Raw genomic sequence first — 22,693 nt, 5'->3', positions numbered from 1 at the left:
TATCAGGTTGGGAAACACTTCTTAGCGGAGGACAACCTTTCGTCTGCCTGCTTCAGATACAAGACATTTTTGGCATAAAAGAATGGGGGGGGGGAAGAGTAAACTCAGATTAAAACAAGAACGGACTCTCTCGTGTATGTTTAATAGCAGACACTGAACAAATGAGGGTGGGAAGCTATTCGTGCCAAGATAAAGTTGTGTGTGCCCCAAATCCCAGGAAAGTGCATTCTCCGTAGGGTTGGAAGCCGCCGAAATGACTTTTACGCAAACTTCCCCCCACCATTTCATCGCATCCCCCACCCAACCCCCGTCTTACTATCAGAGCTTGAGTTGACAGGATAGCCCCAGGGGGGATGAAGGTTCCTGAGGTGGCCCCGCGCCCTGTCCAGGGGGGCGTTTTACAGCTGAGCGATGGGGCGACTGAGAGCTACGGCGGCAACCCCTCCCCGCCGGCTGCACCTGTGCGCAGTCCAGCAGCCTCCCGCCGCCAGCGTCAGACCCCGGGCCACCGAACTCGCCACGCCACCCCTCCGGCCAGCACTCCCGGCGGCGGAAGCGCCCCGACCTCCGGCAGACGCGGGAGAGCCGGCGGGAGAGAGAGCTCGCCATCACATGGAGGCCCGAGCCCGCCCCATTGGCTGCGGCCGAGCCAGTCGCGGCGCTCGCTGGCTGCGGTTGGTCCCGGAGCTGCAGCGCCTGCACGGGCCCGGAGTCCATGTTACGCTTTGTTTAATTCCCCCCGCTACAGAGTCATGTGCTGCTGCTCTCGTCGCCGCCGCTGCCGCCGCCCGTGGTGCCCCGGCTCCTCCGCCGCGCTTCGAGGTGGCAGCCGCGGGCGGGGCCGCGAAAGCAGGGTCCTGGGCGCCGCGCGCCTCCGCCGCCCCGGCACGTCCGGGAGCAGCCACCGCACGCCGCAGGTGATGCCGCCACCTCCCGCCTCCGCCTAAGCCGGGGCTAGGCGGCCAAGCTGCCCCCCAAGGTTGGTGCGCGCCTCTCCGGGACAGGGGCCGGGGGCTGCGCCGGTGGGAGCCACGCCGGAGCCGACGCGCGCCACCCCGGCGCCGGCGACCTGCCCCGCGGCGCCGCGGCCCGAGAGGAGGCTGCGGCTGGGACCTCGCTGACGGGGGGCCAGGAGCCCGGGGACGGGGGAGGCGAGCGGGGCCGGGTCGGGAGCCCGCCTCGGCCCGCTGGGGCCCGAAGATCGTTCCGCTTTCGGCAGTTTGAGCGGCGGGCGCCGCGACAGCCGAGTGGGCCCCGCGAGAGGACGGTGCCTGCGACCGCCTCCCTTCAGCTCCCCCCACGCGCGCTCCCTTCTCTCGCCTCCCTCCGCCCCATCGGAAGGGCGGGGAGACCGGTTACGGCTCCGCTGATTCTTCCCGGAGGTGGGTGTTTGGTGTCTGGCCTCGCTGGCCCGCTGCCCAGAAGGTGAGCCCTTCAACTTCTCCAGAAACGCTTCCCCTCCGCCTCCTTCCCGCGCCGGGTGGGCTGGGCTGGGAAGTGAGGGCCCGCCCCGCCCTCAGTGCGAGAGGGAGGGAGCCGGGGGCCCGCAGGTGCACCGAGCCCGCCCCGGGCCATCTCCGGGTTGGGTACCGGTATAATCCGCTTCTAGCTTGTTTGGAAGCGTGGGCACTTGGGAGCCGGACTTCTGCTCGAATCCCGTTCAGTGGCTTGGAAAGGAGGAGGCTTGGGGGTGGTTGCTCAGGGAATCATCACCTCCGCTTACTGGAGGGTTGATAGGGGCCTTCCTCTTTCTCTCCCCCTTCATTTGGGGTATCCCTTATGGATAAAGAGATGAGTTGTTTTGGTTTCTTACAAAGCCAGCCGCGGTAAAGAAGAGCTGCCGCAGGTCGAGGGGAGGAGAGGTAGGTCCCTGCTGGAGAGGGAGAGGAGGGGTATGCGGCCCCATTTGGATACGCAATTGGGGGTGTATGTGGCGGAAGGTGGGGACGTAGGGTTTCAGGAAAGAAATAGTGCAAAGGTGAGAGTGTGGGAGCACTCAGGAGGCACAGGGGACGAGGAATGGGTATCGGGGAGTCCTAGCCGACTGTGGGGCCCAACTTGAGCCACTTGGACTCCTATGTGGCTCCTTCTGTTTTGCAGATTTCCTCCTTTCCTTCTCCTTGACTTTGAAAAAATATTTCTTGTTGGGCAAAGGAAGCTTTGAGGACATATTTTGAGAGATTCAGGAGTAAAGAGAGAGCTGACTTATGGAAACTTTCCTTAGCAGTTTTGATAATAAAATTCTAGTCAGGCTGCGTTTATTGAGCACCTATTATGTGTTCTGTGCCAGACGTTGGAAGAGTCTGGGCAGGCAGGGAATTCCCGTCTGCAGTACTGGCGAGGGCTGTTTACTTCATAAACAACCGAAGGGCGCTTCCAAGTGCCAAGAATGACAATGATTCAGACCTTCCCCACCAGAGCTCCTGGGGCCTCTGCATGGTACAGACCTGTGGGAGGAACCCTGCACCATGCCCAGTAAATGGGTTCTTCAGGCAGCATTTATTTTTACAGCCCATTAATACTGACCAGACACCTCCCATCAGCTAGGACACGGTGAGAGTTGTCTCTTTTCCTGTATTCTACATCAAGTGACTAAAACCCTGTTAAAATACAAGAACAAGATAGGAAAGATCCTGAGATGAAAATTAGGTAAAATAGGGTTCCGGCGAAGTCGTTGGTCTCTATAGGTTAGTAAGGGAGCCTCCCATGAAATGATTAGGTACTCCATAGACCTGGGGAAAAAGCAATCCAGAATCTTAAATTGGCATGGTTTATTTATATATTTGAACATTTTATCTTAGATTTGTCTCATTTTTATTGAGGGCGTGTGAGTGTGTACTTTGTTGATTAAAACCTAACACATTAGAAGGTTGGAGAGGAAACTGTCCTTACATGACCCAGTCCTCCAGTCTCTTCATGACCATGTGGAATGGTGTATGATGCAACAGTTAAAGTATTGAGCCATATTTGTATCCTTTTCTTTCTGCCAAGGTTTACAGAATTCTAAAAACTTGGTCAAAGCTTGACCTTTTTTTTCTTAATTTTTATATTGAACAGAACTTTTTTGATTAATTTTTTAAAAGTGTGCTGTGTTTGTAAGGTTCCAATAGCTAAATTATTTTGGTAGCTGTATTTTGGAAATCAGACTTGGTTCAGTCTCAGTACTGTAGGTAAATTGGCACTAGCTATGAAAAAGTCAAAGTTTTGTCAAAACTGTGCTCATGATTACATATGTTCTTGAAATGGCAGTTGGTAAGGGATTTCACATATTTTTCATGTATCATTGGAGCTGATTTTGACATTCTGAGAAATGCCAGCCAATATTTATTAAGTACCATCAAGAAGCAGAGAACCAGAGTGCGTGCTGTGATGCCTTAACCAGGAAGGAGAGGATTCTTGTGCGTACGAATAGAGGACAAGTAAGACCGCCCACGTGAGGACACCACCAGAAGCAAGGGATTGCATTTGTCTAGGAGGCCAAGGAATACCGAGACAGAAAGGGTGTTTGGAGCCAGCCGGGAATGCTGTGTGTGTTGGGGAAGAGGGAAGGAGCACGTATTAGGGGAAGCGTTGAGGTGTGTCATGGGTCAAAAATAGGTTTGCCTGGCTGGAGCAGAGAACATGAAGGGAGGTAGAGGGGATCTAGTTAGTGGAAAACTTGAACCACAAGTCAGTGGTGTTAATCATTTGCCTCAAGAGTGGGTCTCCACAGGGGGTGACTTGGCCTCCCAGCAGACATTTGGGAATATCTGGGCACGGTTTTATTTTTGCTTGTCCTAGCTAGGAGGCAGGTGCTACTGGCATCTAGTGAATAGAGGCCATGGAACCTGCTAAACATCCTGCAATGTGCAGGGTATCCCCCATGGCAAAGAGTTATCCCTTCTGAAACGTCAGTAGTGCCATGGTTGAGGAACCCTGCCTAGACAGGGAAGGTAAAGGCCGCTGTGAAGTGAAGTTACATCTCAGAATAGGCCTCGAAGGAGGTGGTTTTGACATGTGAGGAAGGACTTTGAGGTTGGGAAGCCAATCTAGGAGACTTGTGCTATGCTCAGGCCAGAAGTGGTTAGGATCTGGGCAAATTCTAATCAGAGAAAAAGGCATTTTTTGAGAGATCGTGGCAGATGAGCTAGCGGGGCAGTATAATATTGGGTAAGTGGGGAGTCACAGAATTAGAATTGGTATTTTAGAGAAGTCTTGGTCTAACTTCTTTACTTTAGTAATTTCTTACACTTGCGAGGCAGCCTCTGTTTAAACACCGCCAGGAACAGGGACCTCTGTACTTATGAAGACATGTAATCATATCTTTGGACTGTGTGTATAATTATTAGTTGAGCTGAAGACTGCCTCCCCGAAACTTTGTTCTGTTGATTCTTTTCCTCTGGAACTACCCACTTCCCCAGGACAGCCCATCGAACGGGCAAAGACAGAATGACGTCCCCCTTCTGGCCCTCCAGCTGATTAACTTTTCTCAAAGCAAAATAGTCCCAATTCTTTTCACAGTTCTGCATGGGACATGGTTTCTGTCTTCTCAGTTTGTCCACATCTCTCATGGAAAGTTATGGCGAACTGGAATTGAATATGGTAATTGAGACCTGATCTGGTTCACAAAGAGTACAGTAGGACAGCTATTTCCTGAGACCAAGGCACAAGCATCTACTTTGTGCAGCTTAAGCTTACAAAACTGCCCATCACAGACTCATGTACAGGATTCTGGACAGTCAAAACTCCCAGATATTTGTTGTATGAGCTGCTGCATCCTGTGTTCATCATGCAGGGTGTGTGTGTGTTGCAGGGTGTGTGTGTGTGTGTGTGTGTGTGTGTGTGTGTGTGTGTGTGAAGTTGAATGGACGTTTTTTGGTTTGTTTTTGTCCCTGTTGAGTGCTATCCTATTTATTTTGGTCCAGTCTTCGGGCCTTCTGAGATTTTAAAATCTTAGTTCTGCCTTGTAATCACATGAGAGAGGAGTGGAGGATGACTTTGTCAAAAGCTTTGTAGTCACTTACATTAATACTTCATGAAACCCAGTACTTTGTTTGGCCCTGCTGGTCCTATTTGAGAGCTGGGCATGCTGGGTGATGGAGGTGAATTCCGGGGGTTGATTAGCCCCAAGTTTAGGGGCGTCTGAGAAATTTGTGTTCGTGGCCAAGCTACACTGAGTTTGGCTCTTGCTAATGTTTGCACCTGAGGTGCCATTTCGAAATTATTTCAGGCTGTTGCAAGCTTCTGAAATCGGTACTCCTCTGGGGTCTTTGTAATTCTGTTTAGACATCTGGAAGAGCATTGCTAATGTTCTGTGCAAATCTGAAGCTTGCCAAATCCGAGTTGCTTTTGAAATTTGTGAAGAGGTAAACTGTGTAATAACTGGTATTGGCAAAAACCATGGATGAAGTTTGTTCCCACTCAGGCTAAGTGGGTTTTTTTTTCTTCTTTTTTGTTTTTGGCTAGTATGCCTGAAATACTTCATTAGTGACAGCTTTACATTTGGGGAAGGTGGGGGGTGTTGGGGATTAGAGATAGGCCTTTCTCCCAGTACTAAGCTTTAGCTTGTTGGTGGTGTAATATCACACTTATCAGATTTCACATGTCTTCACTGAGAAGACATTAGGAAATTACCATTCTTGGATGTCTTTTGAAGCAGACAGGTCAGAAATCCTAGGTAACTTAGTGACAAGTTCTCCAAATGTTCTAGATCTATCCAGCAAACTAGATTTAAATAAATTACTTGATTCAGGTGGTCGCCATCCAACAGTGTAGAGAGTGCTAGAACAAAATTCCAGATCTCATAGCCAGAATGTGTAATCTCTTTGTTATGAATGTCCATTGTGCCCCAATTCGTTGCAAGTGTGTTGCCTGTCCAGATGGTACAGTCTGCTTGCTCTCACTTCTGTGCTAGCCCACGTGGGAAACCTGTCTGTATCCTCTGGAGATGAAGGATATTCCTATGAGAAAAAGGGATTTTTGTGAACTTATGAGATTTCTTGAGGGGGGAAATATTTGAAAACCCTTGGAGACTGTCCTTTTACACTTTCAAAGGCTGTATCAAAGTTGAAGTCACCTTGGGATTGAGGATTCAGTGTATCATTTTTGAGTAGGAGGAGAGAATTTTACAGATGGGAGTGACCAACGTTTGAATTAGATAGATGAGGAAATTGAGGCCCATGGAGCTGATGTAGTGACAGAGCAGGCATTAGAATCCACCTACCTTAAAGACCACAAATTAAGTCTAAGGCTAAAGACATCTCTGCTTGGAGGTGTGTAAACAGTGGGGTCCCTTAGGCCTTACTTACATAATTGATCCAAAAGAAGGAGTACCCAGTGGAATTTCTAGGTTTACAGATGACAGTAAGCTCTTCTGAATTATGAAATAGCTAGCCAGTGGGGATTTACTACAGGGAAACTGTACTAGGATATGTTAGTCATCAGAAGATTTGCAGGTGAGTTTCTTTGTGGGCAAATGTGAAGTCAGATATTAAGGAGGGAATTATGGAGCTGTCATAGGATGATGTTTTGGTGGGAAAATCCAGGCAAGGGCTTTGAAAATACTTGCACAGTGTTGTCCCAGCTTGTTGTTGCAGATTAAAAAGGACAGGAAATACTAAGCTTCATCAAAAGATTTTGGCAACAAAACAGAAAACACAGTCTTAATTGAGTTTCTACTGTGCTTTGTTCAAAGCACAGGCACCTGACTTTAGGCAAGACACCAGAGCTGGAGTGAGCAACGTAATGGTACCTAGAAAGGGTAGACAGTCCTGCCAGAACGGAAGCTCCATGAGGACAGAGCCTTGCCCATCTGCTTTTCTGATGTAAATATTAGAGTTTCTAGTATCTGGAAGAAGACAGCTGGGAGGAGATGTCTCTGAAGCCCATGAAACCACTAGATTAGGGACAGAGGAAACCTGGGTTGTTTCCCTAATCCTAGCAAACCTGAATGTACTGTTTCAATCGCCTGCTTCCTTGTCTCACTGCTCCAGTACTCTGTCAGTGTGGTGAAGGCAGGGACGTATCTGTCTTGTGCTCCACTGATTTCCTAGTGCCCCACACATGGCAGGCCCTGCATTGGTATTTGACACCTGAAGGAATGCATGAAGAGGTGCATTCCTTAAAGCTTTATAAGATATAAATTCAGGGTAAATGCAAAAAAAAATAGGGTACCAGTTTTTCTTAGCCCTGGCTGGCCTTAGAATCAGCCTGGCGAAGGTTTTAAAGTTTCACGAGCGCAGACCTTTCCCCATACCTATTTAGCCAGAGTTTCTGGGAGTGGAGTTTCATTTTGAAAAGAGCCCTCTTCACTCCCAAGTGATTCTGGTGTGCAGCCGAGACTGAGAACCACCACCTTGTATAGTTGTACAGAAAGGCTGGTATTGACTGGAGAAACCTTCAGAAAGTTTTGAAACATTTGTGGCTGACAGGCCCACAATTGGTAGTTAAGACAAGGAGCTTTAAGGATATATCTGTGTCCTTGGAAGATGATGACCAAAACAGCAGATGTCCACTGTGTGGCTCTTGGTGCCTCCATGAGATGCTGTGTCCTGGATTGGATGGCATGAGGGGATCAACCTGCAGTCCATTCATGAGCAGTTGTTTCCAGAGTGGATCCATAGTGACAGTTACACCAGCCTATGGAAAAATAAGAATAAAGACAGTGCAGCAGGCTTTTCATGTTTAATTTTAGTATTAAGTTTGTTCAATTTAAAGGATTTTTTTTTTTTAATCTTGGGATCTCTTATTTTGAGGGGTTAATTTTTTTTTCTTTTATAAAAGGATGGTGATGGTTTGCTTTTGGTGTCATTTCTTGGTCATCTAAAACCTGGTAGTTTTTTAACAGTCTTCTTTTGAAATTTTACTAGTCTGTGATATCAAAAGTCTGGGAATTACTACTTCCCTGAGGTGTTCAGGATGTCCATGTCCTCCTCTTGACACCTGCTATTGGGGAAGGATCACACATATCGATGTTAGATTCTATTATGAACTTTTAAAAAAATTTTATTTATTTATTTTTGGCTGTGTTGGGTCTTCGTTGCGGTGTGTGGGCTTCTCATTGCGGTGGCTTCTCCTGTTGCGGAGCATGGCCTCTAGGAACGCAGGCTTCAGTAGTTTTGACACGCAGTCTCAGTAGTTGTGGCTCACGGGCTCTAGAGCGCAGGCCCAGTAGTTGTGGCGCACTGGCTTAGTTGCTCTGCGGCATGTGGGATCTTCCTGGACCAGGACTCAAACCCGTGTCCCCCTGCATTGGCAAGCAGATTCTTAACCACTGCGCCACCAGGGAAGTCCCATGAACATTTAATTCCTTAAAAAACCTTTTACTTTCCTTCTCTTCTTGCTGGTAATAGGAACTTTGCCAGAGAAGGTTTCACTTCCCCAGCAACCCATAAATCCCATTGCTAAATCTCAGCATCAAAAGATCACCAGTACTGCAATGAATTCTACAAAGCAGGGAGAAGGAAGGAAGTGCAAGGCAGCCGTTCTCTCTGAAGGGTGTCAACCACCAGGAAGCTGCCTCTGCAGAGCTCACTCAGTGGAGACGGGACAGATTCATGCCCATCACACTGAGTATGAAGTGCCATCTGTCAAATTCTCTTATTCCCAAGACAGTTCTAAGAAATATTTGAATACTAAAATTCTTTGGAAAATGACCCCCATGATTCTTGCAATGGCACCCTACTGAATAAGCTTTTAAAGTTAGTTTATTATCAGATATAACTAGTTTTTTTTTTAAACTTAACTGGTCAAGAAGTAATTGGGTGATTTATGGAATACCATAGCTAATAACAATAATTATTTATTAGGCATTTACTGATTGTCCAGACCTATGCCCTGGAATTTACATGCATTCTCATTTAATCTGCAAAAGAATCCTGAGTGGAAGGTGGACTTATCCCACTTTAGAGATGAGGTAACTGAGGCTTGAGAGGTTATGTGATTTGCAAAAAAAAAAAAAAATCACAAAGAAGTGGTGGAGGTGGAATTTGAAGCTAGTTTTGTTTATTTCAAAACTCATTCTCTTAATGTACTGCACTCCTCTCGTTTATCTTAGATTTCTTTGTATTCATTTTATAATAATATTTCTTTTAAAGAAAGAGAATCCAATTTTGATGTGTGAAGAGACCTTACAGCTTGTCCAGTTCATGCTCCTCATGTATGGGCCAGATCTGAAGTGTGGGTACACAGCTGAGGAGAGCTATAGGGGCACCCAGCTCTGCAGGCTTCCAGGCCAGAGTTCTCATCAGCGCACAGTGGTTTTAGAAAACATCAACCTGTCGGTAAAACCACTTGAGTGAAAGTTGATTCTAGAATTGAGAGGGTAATTTGAAATCACTTGTTTTGGTGCATTCTCTAGCCCTATTCTCTTTTATCATCAATATTGGTGATAGAATACCACTTGCACTGAGTGCCCTCCTCCTAATTAGATCTGACCCTACAACACTACTGTACATAAATATATTATATAAAGATGTAGCTAATATTTGTTAAGGTGTTTTGTCCAAATGTTTGCTGAATAAATGCTATCACAAATATATGCAGTTAAAGACAAGTAATCATTACCTATATCCTCTGAGTTAATGATGATGAATCGATAAATATCCATATATCTATGTGATATGTAGTCTGTTTTATTTATAGATTTATTATGCTCAAATATAATTATTTCAGTGGAGTGAATTCACTCTGTTAGAGTTTTCCATATTAACATTTAGCCAATAACAAAGTACAAATTGGGAAATGGTCTGCAGTGTTACACAGCTTGCACAAATGAATCCCCTTTCTACACACAAGCACACACACGCATGCATGTATGCATGCACACACACGCAGAGGCTTTCTCTTTAACTTAGTTCTTTTCTAGTATTTCTTTAATATGGGACATTTTCCTTTTTGTTTAGCTCTAAGTTCTTTTCTTTATGAATTATTTGTACCTGGAAAATTCTGTACGAAACAGAAACTTTATAATAACATCTGTAATTTCTGCTCTAACCAGAGAGAGAGTTAGTTAGATGCTAGCTGCGATCTCAGGCATATCCCAAACACTGCCTGAAGCGGGCCTCACATGGGATAATTTATGACAGCTGGTACTCAACCTCAGGGTAGGGTGATCAGGAGGGAGTGGGGGGTGAACCTGGGCTGAACCAGAAACTGCAGGTCCTGTCTAAAAGGGGTCTGTTGAACAGATCTATTCAGCAGCCAACTGTTGCCATATGGGAATGTGGGCCAGTCTTGACAGATCTTCTGATTTTTTCACTGTAAGCCAGAAATCTGGATTACTTAAAAATCTCCTGATTTTAAAAGATTGGCTAACACGACGTTTTAAAAAGAACTTCCTGCAGACCAAACAAAATAGCTTTGTGGGCTGGATACAGCCTGTGAGCTTAGGCCCTTAGAGATAGATAGCCCTTTAGTGGCCAGGTAAGTGGAAGCATATGATTCAAATAAAAGCATAATACACTTTTAAAAAGTTGAAACAAAGCAAAACTTGATGTCATCGTTTTATGTACCACACACACACACACACACACAACACACACACACACACAACACACACACACACACACACATACAGAAAGCAGAACAAAACAAACCAAAATCCCCATACTTGTAATGGTAACAATTTCTGCCCTTTAAATTTGGTTTGCTACATCCAGAGTGGTTACATTTGAAGGGGTTGTCCTGCCTGAGGAGTGACAGACTCAGAGAGAAATACGCGGAGTATGGGAATGCAGCAGGTAGGAGAGGAGTAGGAGAAGATACGGGGGCTGGGAGGCAGGTGGGCCCCGTGGTAGAGAACAAAGGGTCAGAGCCGCTTGGAGGGCAAGAAGGATCATCCACCCCAGAAGATAGGCGAAGAGGAATACTCCGTTATATCTTTTTTTTTTTTTTTTTTTTTTTTGCTGTATGCGGGCCTCTCACTGTTGTGGCCTCTCCCGTTGCGGAACACAGGCTCCGGACACGCAGGCTCAGCGGCCATGGCTCACGGGCCCAGCCGCTCCGCGGCATGTGGGATCTTCCCAGACCGCGGCACGAACCCGCGTCCCCTGCATCGGCAGGTGGACTGTCAACCACTGCGCCACCAGGGAAGCCCTACTCCGTTATATCTTAACATTGATTTGGGGGTTATAGGGAGGAGAGGGAGATAAAAGAGGAGTCCTTACATGAGAAGGGAACAGTGTGATCTGATAAATATTCAGAAACAGCGCAGAAGCTCTGGGTGGTCAGAGGGCTGTTGTTTTGCCGTTCCTAGTGTGCACGTTAACTTGTGTGGTGGCTTCTTCAAAAGGAGAATTGGAGTGAAAAGGCAAAGAAAGGATTTAGGTCAGGAGAATATAGAGTGAGGAAAGGAAGAGGCGACGACAGGACAGCTGGCGTCACAAAGTAAACCAGGAAAGCTGAAAACGTTTCCACGGTACAGACCAGCACTCTTCCCCCACCCCCTAAACCACGGCATTGTCTGAGGGGGTGAGCACGATAGCCCCGCCGCTCCCGGATGGCTCTGGACTCCAGCTTGTTTGGCTTGTGGCGGGCTGGTGTGCTCAGTGCCACTGGTGTAGCCCCCATGGGCCCTTCGTGTGAAGTTAGTGGCCGCAGGGCTGCACCTGCCCTGCCAGGCACGCTGCTTGGAGGTCAGTGCAGGCTGAGTTTTAGCTCCGCTTCCTGGCTGGGTGCCCCCGGGCATGCCATGACCCCAGACCTGTGTTGTGACCCTTCCTTCTAGTGCTCCTGTCTTTAGTTTTATCTGCTGTTCTGGGGAAAATCCTTCCATTGTTTAAGTCTAATCTGTTGTGGTACATACGCCCTCTCAGAAGGAGAGGAGAGGTGATACTCTAGCAGCTCTGTTACTAGCTGAGTCTAGACTTTTAGCCTGAGAGGGGATTTTTAAAACCATTTTTCTCTTATCCCAAGGATAGCACATTGTTCTTGGAATTCCAGCATTTTCTGGGAAATAAACCTTTTGATTCATCAGCAGGTTTTATCCCAGTCCTTAGGATTGTCGTCCCTGTGTGACCTGAACCATGTCTTTGTCAGCTGGTGTAACTTTAAATTTTTAACGCTTTGGTTGTTTTCAGAATATAAAGTAAATTTTACAGATGTTCCCCTATGTTAGTTAGTTCAATGCTATAAGTTCTTTGTTTTGTTTTATTTAGTTTCTCAGCGTGGAAGCCCCTTTGTAGTATGGAGAGAATGGGTACAGATTTACTTGCACTGTTGCTGGGAAGGAGGAAGATTCTTCGAATTCCACTGTTTGTTCTTGCAGGGACTCTAGTCCACAGATGGAAATCCTGGAAGATCCTATCAGGAAGTGAAACTTGTAAATAATCTTTGTGCTGGTTTGGGGCATTATGGATTAACAAGTTGTGCAAGAAGTCTTCTTCAACCTTCTAAAATACACTTGAAAAAGAACACAATCGTAGAGAGTAATCTATTCTGGAAATAATAATAGGAAATACTTGCGTAGTACTTACACGTGCCTGGCACTGCTTGGAGCACTTTATACGTATTAGCTCACGTGTTCCTCACAACAGCCCATTTTGTAGCAGAGAACAACAAGGCCCAGTTGCCCTGTCTGGCTGCACTTCCCCATCTCTGTGAGCAGCCAAGGGACTCAAGGCCACAGAGCTGGAAGTGACAGAGCTGTGACTGGAACCTAGGCAGCCATGGCTTCAGAATCTGTGCTTTTGAGGGCTGCGTTATGGCCTCTTGTACTCTTCTCAAGACAAGGATTGCAAATAGGCTTTACAAACTTCTTTTGCTTTCCATATCACCTCAGCTTTAAACTCAGGATCAGGTTTTGATTTTTAAAAAAAGAAAATTATACTCCTTCCCTAATACCTCCTCCCCAAACCAAATGAACCAACAGAATTGTCAGGAGACAGTTTCCCTCTAGGAACAGAAACTAAAGGGTCTTCCTGGAACACTGTCCTAAGATACCGGACTGATCATTCTAAGGGCTGCAGGTGGGGCCTCCTTGCTGTGACACCCCTCACTCTTGGCACCAGATTTGTTTTTAAGAGGACAGAAACTATTTTACCTGTACAACTAGTGGATTTGGTGAGCTTCTGAGAAAGTTTTAAAAATTGCTTTTCACACTTCATAAAAGACAGTGGGAAGGGCCAAGGACTTGGAGCTTAGATGACTTGAGTTTAGTCCTGGCACTCTTCTTCGCTACTGACTGTGTGGCCTTGGACTTCTCGACTTGGGTTTCATCCCCTGTAATTGGTGGAGGGGGTGGGGTGATAAAGGCAATAGGATTGGTTTGGTGAGGATAAGAAGCTATTACATAGGATGATATTTTATTGACAGCAATGGCTGTGTGTGTTAGGCAGCTGGGGACCAGCGTGTGCTCTGTGAGCCTCGGGAGTCTTTCCCGTGGGTGAGTGGTGAGCTGGCTGTTTGGGAGTTGGTGGGAAGGTTTGCGTTGATCTGAGCTTCTTTCCTTTCCTGTTATCTCCTTACCTGTGGTACAGTGTGGATGATAATGTGGATGTCCACTCAGTTTCTGGCCCAAACTCCTTTTCCTTGGTGCCCTCTCCTGCTTTGGGCTCGCCTCCAGTTTGCCTACAAAGTGCTGTTTGTTGTGAGGGTGAAGCGGGCAATTCTCTGGGCAGTGCAGTTACTGTAGTTCAAAGCAGAAAGCCAAGCTGGAGGAGGAGGGACAGTCAGGGCTTGTTCGTTAGAATTTGTACATTGATTTTTGAAGGAAAGAAAGGGAATTAAAAGATGACTTCTCAATAGAAATATTATGAAATGCCCTTCATAACAGAACAAAATTGGGCAAGGAGAAAAGGCTTTAAGAAATCACTGCTTATTACTTTGAAAGCAAATGCTTTTGTTTGTTTTGTTTTTGAGTGGAGGCAAATAATTTTGGAACTCTTACTATGTCTGCAATGCATTCTGGTAGGATAGGAAACAAAAATTGATAAATGATATTTACAACAGCTGTCATTTTGGTGCATTTTAGGTGGTCCGCATTGGGCCAAACACTTTTCCTGTTATATCCTCAAATTAGTCATGAAGGTAGGACTCATTTTTTGTGTGTCCCATTTCAAAGATTATAAAATTGAGGCTCATAGTATTTAAATAACCTACCAAGGCTTACAGTGCTAGTAAGTAACTGGAAGAGCTAAACTTTGAACCTAGGCCTGTCTCTCATTCACAGTATGAAAAATGAGTGTGTTACATGCCCCTGCTTTCAGTGGGAGACCACCACGTACGCAGTTTGGTGTAATTCAGCTCAGCACGCGGTATATGCTGTAATTCCTGCATGAGCTAATTTTTTTGAACATTTGTTCAGAGGAAGGAGAGACTGATTTTGATTGGAAAGATCAGAGAAGGTTTCACAGAGAAAAATAACTTGAGCAGCGCTGAGGGAACATTGGGGCAGCAAGTGCCAAAGACATAAAAGAAGCGTGTGATGTGTTCGGGGACTGGTGCTGTGACAGAGAGGGATGTGGGAGGGAAGGAGGGCTGAAAAGTGGTTTGGGACAGATCACAGAGGGTCTCGAGTGCCCTGCTAAGGAATTTAGACTTCATTCCATTGCCTTGGAAGGTTATTCCATTATACGTTCTTGAGAAGGGAAATCATTTACTCTAGTCTCTGATGTGACTGATTCTGGTGGCAGTGTCTAGAAAGGAGTAGAATGTGTGCAGCAAAGGTTCCCCAACCAGACTGCAACATAGGGTCACCTGGGAGTTCTTAAACATACAGATTCTGGGAACACGCCATGCCCACCAGCAACCCCCACCCACCCCCTGCCCCAGACATTCTGTTTAAAAGCCTGCAGGTGATTCTGAGTGCAGTCAGATAAGGGAGTAGGGCCTGTAGACATTCTGAGGCTAATTGTGAGTTTGCCATTGTGTGGATGATTTATAAACCATAGGAGGCAGCCAGTAATCAAACCTTGGGGAAGATCTATTTAGGTTTTATCGTTTGCTTATTATTCCGTATAGATATTAAATAATCTCAGAGCATCATCATTTTCACATAAATTTTCCCATTCATATCCACAATAGAATGCACTATGGCTCTAAACTTTATGCCTTTGTGCTAAGTCCCCTACCCTGCCCCACCCCCTTTTTTTGTTTGTTTATTTCGAAGGAAATGGAACATGTAGCATTTCCTTCGTGATGTCCCTTCATCGACAATCTCTCATCAGCTGTAGAGTCCACTGCCTGGGGCATGGTGGCTACAGAGCTAATAGTTCAGCTCTTCAGTCTCTTAGGAGTTGAATGATAAGATGCTCACTTGTACATTTCCTGGGACCTAGCATGAAGTTAGGCCATTTTTTTTTTTCCAAATGTTGCAGACCTCTCCTACTTCCGTTTCTTGAGTTCTAAATCAACTACTGACTTTTAAAGTACAAATTTTGCTGGGAGAGCAAACAGTTCTACCAAGGGAGAAGCAATTTCTCAACATTAAAAAAAATTAGAAATTATAATTTATGCTTAAAAAAATAATGTTAGTCCAAGTTTTTGCTCTCTTCTCTCTTCCTTCTCTGCTGTTCTTTATCCTGCCGTATGTTTACAAACCATTCTCATGACCTTCTGCCTGAGCAGCATATTTGTAGTGGGGCCAGATTATACATACACCACTGACTTTTTCATCTGACCTCTAAATTCAGCCTTTGAGCCCCTTCATTTCTTTGAGTTTTGCTAACAAAGTCTTCTTGTTGAAAGGAATATTATTTCCCGTGGAACTTTACTGATGGTGTGTGGAATAATAGGATCATGCTTTTTGAAGTTCAGACCGAAGGTCCTAAAATCTTAAACATATCCAGTTTGCTATTGCTTAATTTACTTTTAGTTCAGTCTTGGCATTTCAGGTCTAGAGGTGGTTACTACCCAATGGGCATCCTCAGCCCCTCCCTGAAAATTAAAGGGAGCACAAAAATGAAACCAAACTTCTTGTTTTTCCTCACCTTTCTGTTAATTTAACTAAGTCAATTGGCTTGCCCTCATTTGCCCTTTTCACCCCTCCCAAATTAATGTTTGTGCAGATTTGATTATAACAGTGTGAATAATTTCTAAGTTACTTTTTTTTTTTTTTTTTTTTGCGGTAAGCGGGCCTCTCACTGCTGTGTCCTCTCCCGTTGCGGAGCACAGGCTCCGGACGCGCAGGCTCAGCGGCCATGGCTCACGGGCCCAGCCTGTGGGATCTTCCCGGACCGGGGCACGAACCCATGTACCCTGCATCGGCAGGCGGACTCTCAACCACTGCGCCACCAGGGAAGCCCTCTAAGTTACTTTTGAACACAGATTGAATACTGTTCCTTGTGGTTCTTTGCTTCATCACACTGGTAGATGTATCCAGTGTTTTTCTTTCCAGCCTGCTTAACTCCTGTGTGGTTCTTGGAGCCACATAAATTTCAGTTGGTTTGACCATCCTGATTGTATGGGACACTGTTGCTTCATCAAGATCAAAGCACGTGGAGTTCAGTGCATTCCCTTCCCTTGCTAATTCAGTTGTGCTGGAGGCAGGCAATCCTGGAGCCTTGCAATCCAGGATTCTGGTCAAGGTAAGGAAGCAGCCCTTCTTCCTGATTTGGCTGTTCGGCAGCTATCTTTTCCTTTCTTTTAAATATTCATTTATTCAGCAACATGTAGCAGGCACTGCATCCCTGACCGTGTACAACCAGTGGTTACATTCTTGCTGTAGAAAGGAAAACCTCTGACCCTTTCACTTCTCTCCTTCTGCCTTAGCATGGGACTATTCCCCATGAACTTTCATGCTGGAGAAAGCAAGCCCAAGCCAGTGGTACCCCATTGGTATTAAAATGTGTTGGTTAAAAGTAGATTCTGTGGCCAGCCAGGCTGCCCAAGTTCTGGTATTTTTGCTAGTAGTGTTACTTTAGGCAAATTACTTAATATCTCTGTGTCTGTTTCCTGGTCTGTAATATGGAAGTAATGGTAGTTCTTGCTTCATAGAGTTGTCCGGAATAATTGAGTCAATACATGTAAAGTGGTTGGAATTTGTTTAGCTAGGTTTAGTTTAAAAATTGATGAATAATCTTTCAAAAGTTTATAATAATGTTTCTGGATTTTCCAGGCACTTTGTTTCTCTTTCATGCTATTTGCCTTAGTCACTCCACTGCAGGCAAAGGAAAGGAGATGATGAAGATCAAACTGTCCAGCTTTGCCACCTTAAATTATTTGTAAATTGCTTTTCTTTTTGAAGACTCCATTATAATAGGTAGTTGAGAATTGATATACTCAGTAGACAGTATGACTTATTCCCTATCAACTCTTACATTGCTACTTCCCAGTATGTAATTGTACAGATATTTATATATTTTAAAAATCTTTTTAAGAACATTATTTTCTTAGTAATAAACATTATATTTATTGGACCTGTTAAATCATTTTAAGTTGTTGGGTTTTTAATGTATTATTTTTAAACGGATGCCCAAAGAGAATTTTTAAAATTTTTTTTAATAAGGAGGCAGAAATCCCCACTACAGACAATGAATAGACAAAACATGCCTTCCAAAGAAAAATGTCTTATAGGAAAGTGTTTAGTCTACACAATACACATCATGATCAACAGTCAGTAAATAACCCAAGGCTGTTCATGTTAGCAGTCTGTGCCAGGAACAGTTTTGAATACTCTTAACTTATGTACAAGTATTTGCATTTAGTCAAGCCTGTATGGTTTCCTGCTAATCTTTCATATTTATGCTCACTGAATCACAGTACATCAGCTGTCATGGCTCACTTTACGTGTATATTTGCATACTAACTGAAGAATGAGAGGGGAAACTTGGAAAAAATGTATTAAGATTTTGTCCATTGGGACTTCCCTGGTGGTGCAGTGGTTAAGAATCTGCCAATGCAGGGGACACGGGTTCGAGCCCTGGTCCAGGAAGATCCCACATGCCGTGGAGCAACTATAAGTCCATGTGCTACAACTACTGAGCCTGTTTTCTAGAGCCCGCAAGCCACAACTGAGCCAGGGCGCCACAACTGCTGAAGCCCACGCACCCTAGAGCCCGTGCTCCACAGCAAGAGAAGCCACGGCAGTGAGAAGCCCGCTCACCACAAGGAAGAGTAGTCCCTGCTCACCGCAACTAGAGAAAAGCCCGTGTGCAGCAACAAAGACTCAACGCAGACCAAAAAAAAAACATTTTCTCCATTACAGTTTGATCGACCTGTGGATCTGTCTTATTTATTATTTTATTAAATACTTTTCAGCTGCAACCTAAGATCATGTTTAACCTAATTTATATTGACATATTGCTAAGAATCAGTTGGCCCGTTGGAAAATACATGTTTATAGTTTACTCTTTCAAACAACTTGGGAAGTTGATGAAGTCACGTGATATAGTTGAGAGAGATTCTTCTGAGTAAAAGATGTGTAGCACAGAATAATAAATCCACAGCCAAAATGCACCTACTCATTTCTTCTCAATTCAGAGGAAGAACAGACCCAGGGTGAATTTTAGCTTCATTACCTGCTGCTTTGAGAAAAACACCTATGAGCTCCACTTCTAGCACAGTGGCAATGAGACCTCCTTGCAAAGGCAGTTCTGAGAATCCATTGAGGCAGGGCATGTGTGCGTCCTATGTAAATGTTACTAATTCTGCTCAAGATGTGTGTGCTTTAAAGCACTGAGCTGAGGGACATACCAGGTCACGCCTGTAGCCACCCAGGCCTGCGTTTCTGACGTGTAGCTGGGTCTTCCAAGTAATGCTGCAAGTGTTCTGAGTAGTGCTTTCCTCCTCAATTTGCTTGAAACCAGGAGACTCTTGTGCCTAGGAGGGAGCCTAAACCATCTTGCAGGCAGACTTGTTTAAAGAGGTGATTTGCATCCCCTTGCTACATTTTTGCCATGGGAAATGACACTCTGGCTCCTTGAAAATGGCTAATAACCGTCCGTGGGTAAATGCCAATCAAGCCAGCCAGTTGGCTCTGAAGACATTTTCCTTGAAAGCCACGGCCCAGGTTTTGCAGAGGCCTGGAGATGAGTGTGAGTGCCAGAGACCTCCTTCACAGAAAAGCCTGTTGCATGTGCTACCCTAGAAGTGAAGACAGAGACAGGGATGCCGCTGTGAAGGCTGCTATTACAGAGAGGCAGTCTCTTAGGTAACCAGATGGCTTGTCATTTTTCTTTTTTTGTTTGCAGAAAATCCAGCTGTAATAATGGCCAAGAATCCTCACACAGAGAAATCGTGTCGCAGACATTTTTAATCACCAAAGTAAGGTCTTTCTCTTTTAAGATGAAGAAAGATAAGGAGCATCGTTTTGGGATATGAGTTTATCATCTCTTCCTCCACACCCATTAGTCCTCAGGAAAGCTATCTTTCGTCACTTAATTTGGAGCCTCTAAAATGGCTTTCACACTGTTGCTGTCTTGGTCCACGGACTGTGGTACTTAGGGAGTGGAGACTTGCAAAATTAACCTCCAGTATTCTTCCAAAATCAGTTTTATTTTTTGTGGAGTCATTTGTGCCTACCTGGGAGCATTTGTTTCTCTTTTTATGAGGTTGTTATTTTAATATTTTTTTCTGCCTAACAGTGTCAAGGAAGACACACTTTCCATGAAATACAGAAGGGGCAGGAGAATAGCTGAGCTGTGAGAAAGTACGATATGATGCTTTGGTCTTGTGGTTGTTAGGATACATACTTGTCAGGAATGGATGCAATCTTAGGATGTTGTATTATCCAAACTATGAACTTTGGGACCCAGACAGCTTAATTTAAGCATGTTTCCTTTGCTTTGTCTCAAGAATTTCATTTTTCTTTAGAGGTTTTCCTTTTAGGCTCTTGGATTTATGAGTAACAGAAATGAAGGCAGGGATACCAAAAAGTATTTTAAAATAGAATTGTATCCAAAACATGGTGATTATTGACTTTTTTTTTTTTTTTAAATGAGAGAATTGAGAAAAGTTCTGAGTTAAATGCCCTCCTTCCTCCCTCCCTCCCACCAGGTACTTTGTGGGAAAGCAATGGCAGTGCTTTGGGAAGAAGCATTAGGTTTGTGAAAAGAAATGAAGAGTGGACAGGTCCAGGGTAAGCGAGGGACTGAGAGAAGGAAAATGATGGCAGCAGAGGCAGACCTGGACCCTAAAAGCATGCTAAGATCCCTCAGGAGGTTTTTAGTAATAAGCCCGCATGCCACTGTGCGAACCTGAAGGATGGGAGTGCACCTGCCCCTGCCCAGCCCCTACCGGCACACTTGAACTGTCCTTGCCCTTCACCTGCACGCCCTACAGCTCCAGAGTCTGTGCTGCTGAGTGAGGTGGTGGGGAAGGGCGAGTGAGACGCAGCTCATCAGGAGACAAGACAAAAGCACTCACTTTCTCCCTCACTCTCCGCTCAAGTATCTGGGGTCTCATCATTGCCAAGATTCTTTTTTTTTTTTTTTTGCGGTACGCGGGCCTCTCCCTGTTGTGGCCTCTCCTGTTGCTGAGCACAGGCTCCGGACGCGCAGGCTCAGCGGCCATGGCTCACAGGCCCAGCCACTCCGTGACATGTGGGATCTTCCCAGACCGGGGCACGAACCCACGTCCCCTGCATCGGCAGGCGGACTCTCAACCACTGCGCCACCAGGGAAGCCCCATGCCAAGATTCTTAATCACCTTTTAATACATGCTCTGTTTCTTGGCTTGTCAGGAGGCTAATAGCAGCATGCTGTTGACAGGTGAGTGTGAGCTAAGTGCCAAAGCAGAAGGAAATGGAAAGTGAGAGAATTTCAAGTTTCACTAAGAGTGGAGTCCATGCATGTTTTGTTTTGTGTGGTGTGGTTTTTGTTTGTTTGTTTGCCTTCTTCTTAAAAGGGCCCAGTTGGAAGAGAATTCAGGGAACAGATACTAGTCAGCAGATTAGGTTCTGAACTGGATAGACTTTGTACCTTGGCATATGAGTGGCTATCCTAGAACCTTTTGAACTTTTGCCACCGAGTAATTCTGAAAAGGCTGACAGAGCCAGTGGTAGATAATGGGAAAGAGCACGGTGTCCTCTGCTCAAGTAATCAAGGTACATATTATTCAGGTGGGTAAGGAGCCTAGCTAGTTCAACAGAGTGATAGCATGGAATTGCAGGCCCATTTGGAGATGAAGGAATGGATCACAGATGGTCGATGGGCTTGATTTTTTCTCTGAGAATTCACTGTTGTTTTGAGAATAAGCAGAGCTTAGAGGAAATGACCCAGATTTTACACTTAGGAAAGAACTCTTATTCAGTTCTCCATTTGACCACTTTCTAGCTAAGACATCAGGACAGTTACTTAACTTCTCTGACCCTGCTTCCTCAATTGGGAATATGAGAATAGGACTTTTGCAGATCTGTTGGGAAATATTAAGACTAAAGGGAGATTAAAATGAGATGCTAACGCTTAGCAGGAGCTTAATGTCCATCAGTTTCTTTCCTTCAGTCAAAATTTAACTTTTTATGTAGAATAATCATCCTTTATATTCTGTTCTCCATGTTGAGTTTTGAAACAGGAATAACTTTTATTTAAGTTATCACCTTGATGATAAAAGGAGCTGTTTATCAGAGACAGTGCTGTAGGTGCCTTGCAACCTGATAGATTCGTGTTCAAGGGCAGGCAGGGCACCGGTGAAGATGTCCACACCTGGAAGCCCAGAAACTGGGCACTGAACACATAAGCGGACTCCTAGAGCTGGTACACTCTGCCTATGGCAGATTCTTAAACCACCTGTTTACTATCTTTTAAACACTACCCTGAAGTTCACCCAAGTCAGAGGGTGACAAAATGGACATAAACGCAGAAGTTTGGGACTGCTCTGTGATTCATATGCCCAGAGAAATACTTAATTGTTTTCTGGAAGAATGCACTATATGATGATCTTTTGTGTGGAATTGGTATATGTAAATATTAGGGCACTGTGCGGGTAAGTATCCCAGTAGACAGCTAGCCTAGGAGCCCGGAATACTATTTTATTTTATTTTATTTTTTTGGCAGTTCGTGGCTGCTGCATGAACGCTCTCCCTTTTGAGTCAGCCAGGCGCAAGAGAAGTAATTTCCCATCCAGCAGCTCTTTCGGCAGCTGAGCTGTAGTGGATATACTGGGATGTGGCTAAGTTTAAAATTGTGCGTAAATCCAGCTTCCTCTCCCCTGGAAAGGCTCAGCTTGTCTTTATACCTTCCCCTCCGGCCAATTTTTTTTTTTTTTTTCCGGGGGCGGAGAGGAGAGGAAAGGAGGAACACTGAGGCAGGCAGACAGCTTGTAGTTGACTTAGGTCCGCGCGGGGAGGGGGAAACCCAGGCGGGGGTTGGAAACGGAAGGGCTGCCAGTGCGCCGCAGGCGAGGCCGCCGGCAGGGGGAGGCCGGGCCGCGGGCAGCCACCTCGCGGGCCGCCGGGGTGGCGGGTCGCCCTCCGTGAGAGCGCCGGGTGCCCCGGACCGTGCGAGGAGGGTGGCGGCGGTTATGCAACCCGCAGCCCCCTCGTCCGCCCTCCCCGCCGGCCTGCGTCCCTCCCTCCGCTTGGCCGGCACTCGGATCTCTCGGTCTTTCTCTCCCCTGTGTGTTTCAAACAGGAAGTGCACGGCTGTCTGTAACGTGCCGCCGGGTCCCAGGATGGAAGAGTGAAGTCGCGCCAGTTCCAGCTCGCGGAGCCCGCCGGAAGCCAGTCCCCGGAGAGGAGAGCGCCCTGAGGGAGCAGGGTGGCCGCCTGGTCCAGGTGCGGGGCTGGGTTGCGAGCCCGCGGGCCGGGCGCTGGGCTGTCACTCAGTCACTCAGCGGATCT

The 22,693-nt window shown here is 45.8% G+C and overlaps 2 protein-coding genes across 7 annotated transcripts in view; one reads left to right on the top strand and one right to left on the bottom strand.

The window, feature by feature from the left end:
* LOC308613053 (uncharacterized protein) overlaps window positions 1-717 on the bottom strand; it is a gene marked incomplete at its 5' end in the record, with an annotated part of 63,058 nt that extends 62,341 nt beyond the window's left edge. Inside the window, one exon of the mRNA XM_081225961.1 lies at window positions 317-717. Within this exon, the coding sequence (XP_081082087.1) occupies window positions 319-717 (399 nt within the window). The 3' untranslated portion in view covers window positions 317-318. The remainder of the gene's footprint in view (window positions 1-316) is intronic.
* Window positions 718-744: 27 nt separating this feature from the next.
* LRRC8D (leucine rich repeat containing 8 VRAC subunit D) overlaps window positions 745-22,693 on the top strand; it is a 108,857-nt gene continuing 86,908 nt past the window's right edge. For 2 of the 6 annotated variants that reach the window (XM_081225950.1, XM_081225953.1), the window contains exons 1-2: window positions 1,273-1,425; window positions 22,485-22,627. The gene's annotated coding sequence lies outside the window, so the exon portion shown is untranslated. Of the gene's footprint in view, window positions 980-1,272; window positions 1,426-1,590; window positions 1,863-22,484; window positions 22,628-22,693 lie in introns of those variants that run through there. The other 4 variants (XM_081225951.1, XM_081225952.1, XM_081225955.1 and 1 more) reach the window with 4 other exon arrangements.

The sequence above is a fragment of the Mesoplodon bidens genome, assembly GCF_964165515.1.
Source record: "Mesoplodon bidens genome assembly, chromosome: 2".
Classification (NCBI taxonomy): Eukaryota; Metazoa; Chordata; class Mammalia; order Artiodactyla; family Ziphiidae; genus Mesoplodon; species Mesoplodon bidens.
The sequence above is the reverse complement of the archived record's forward strand: the minus strand, read 5'-3'. Positions and strand labels throughout refer to the sequence as shown.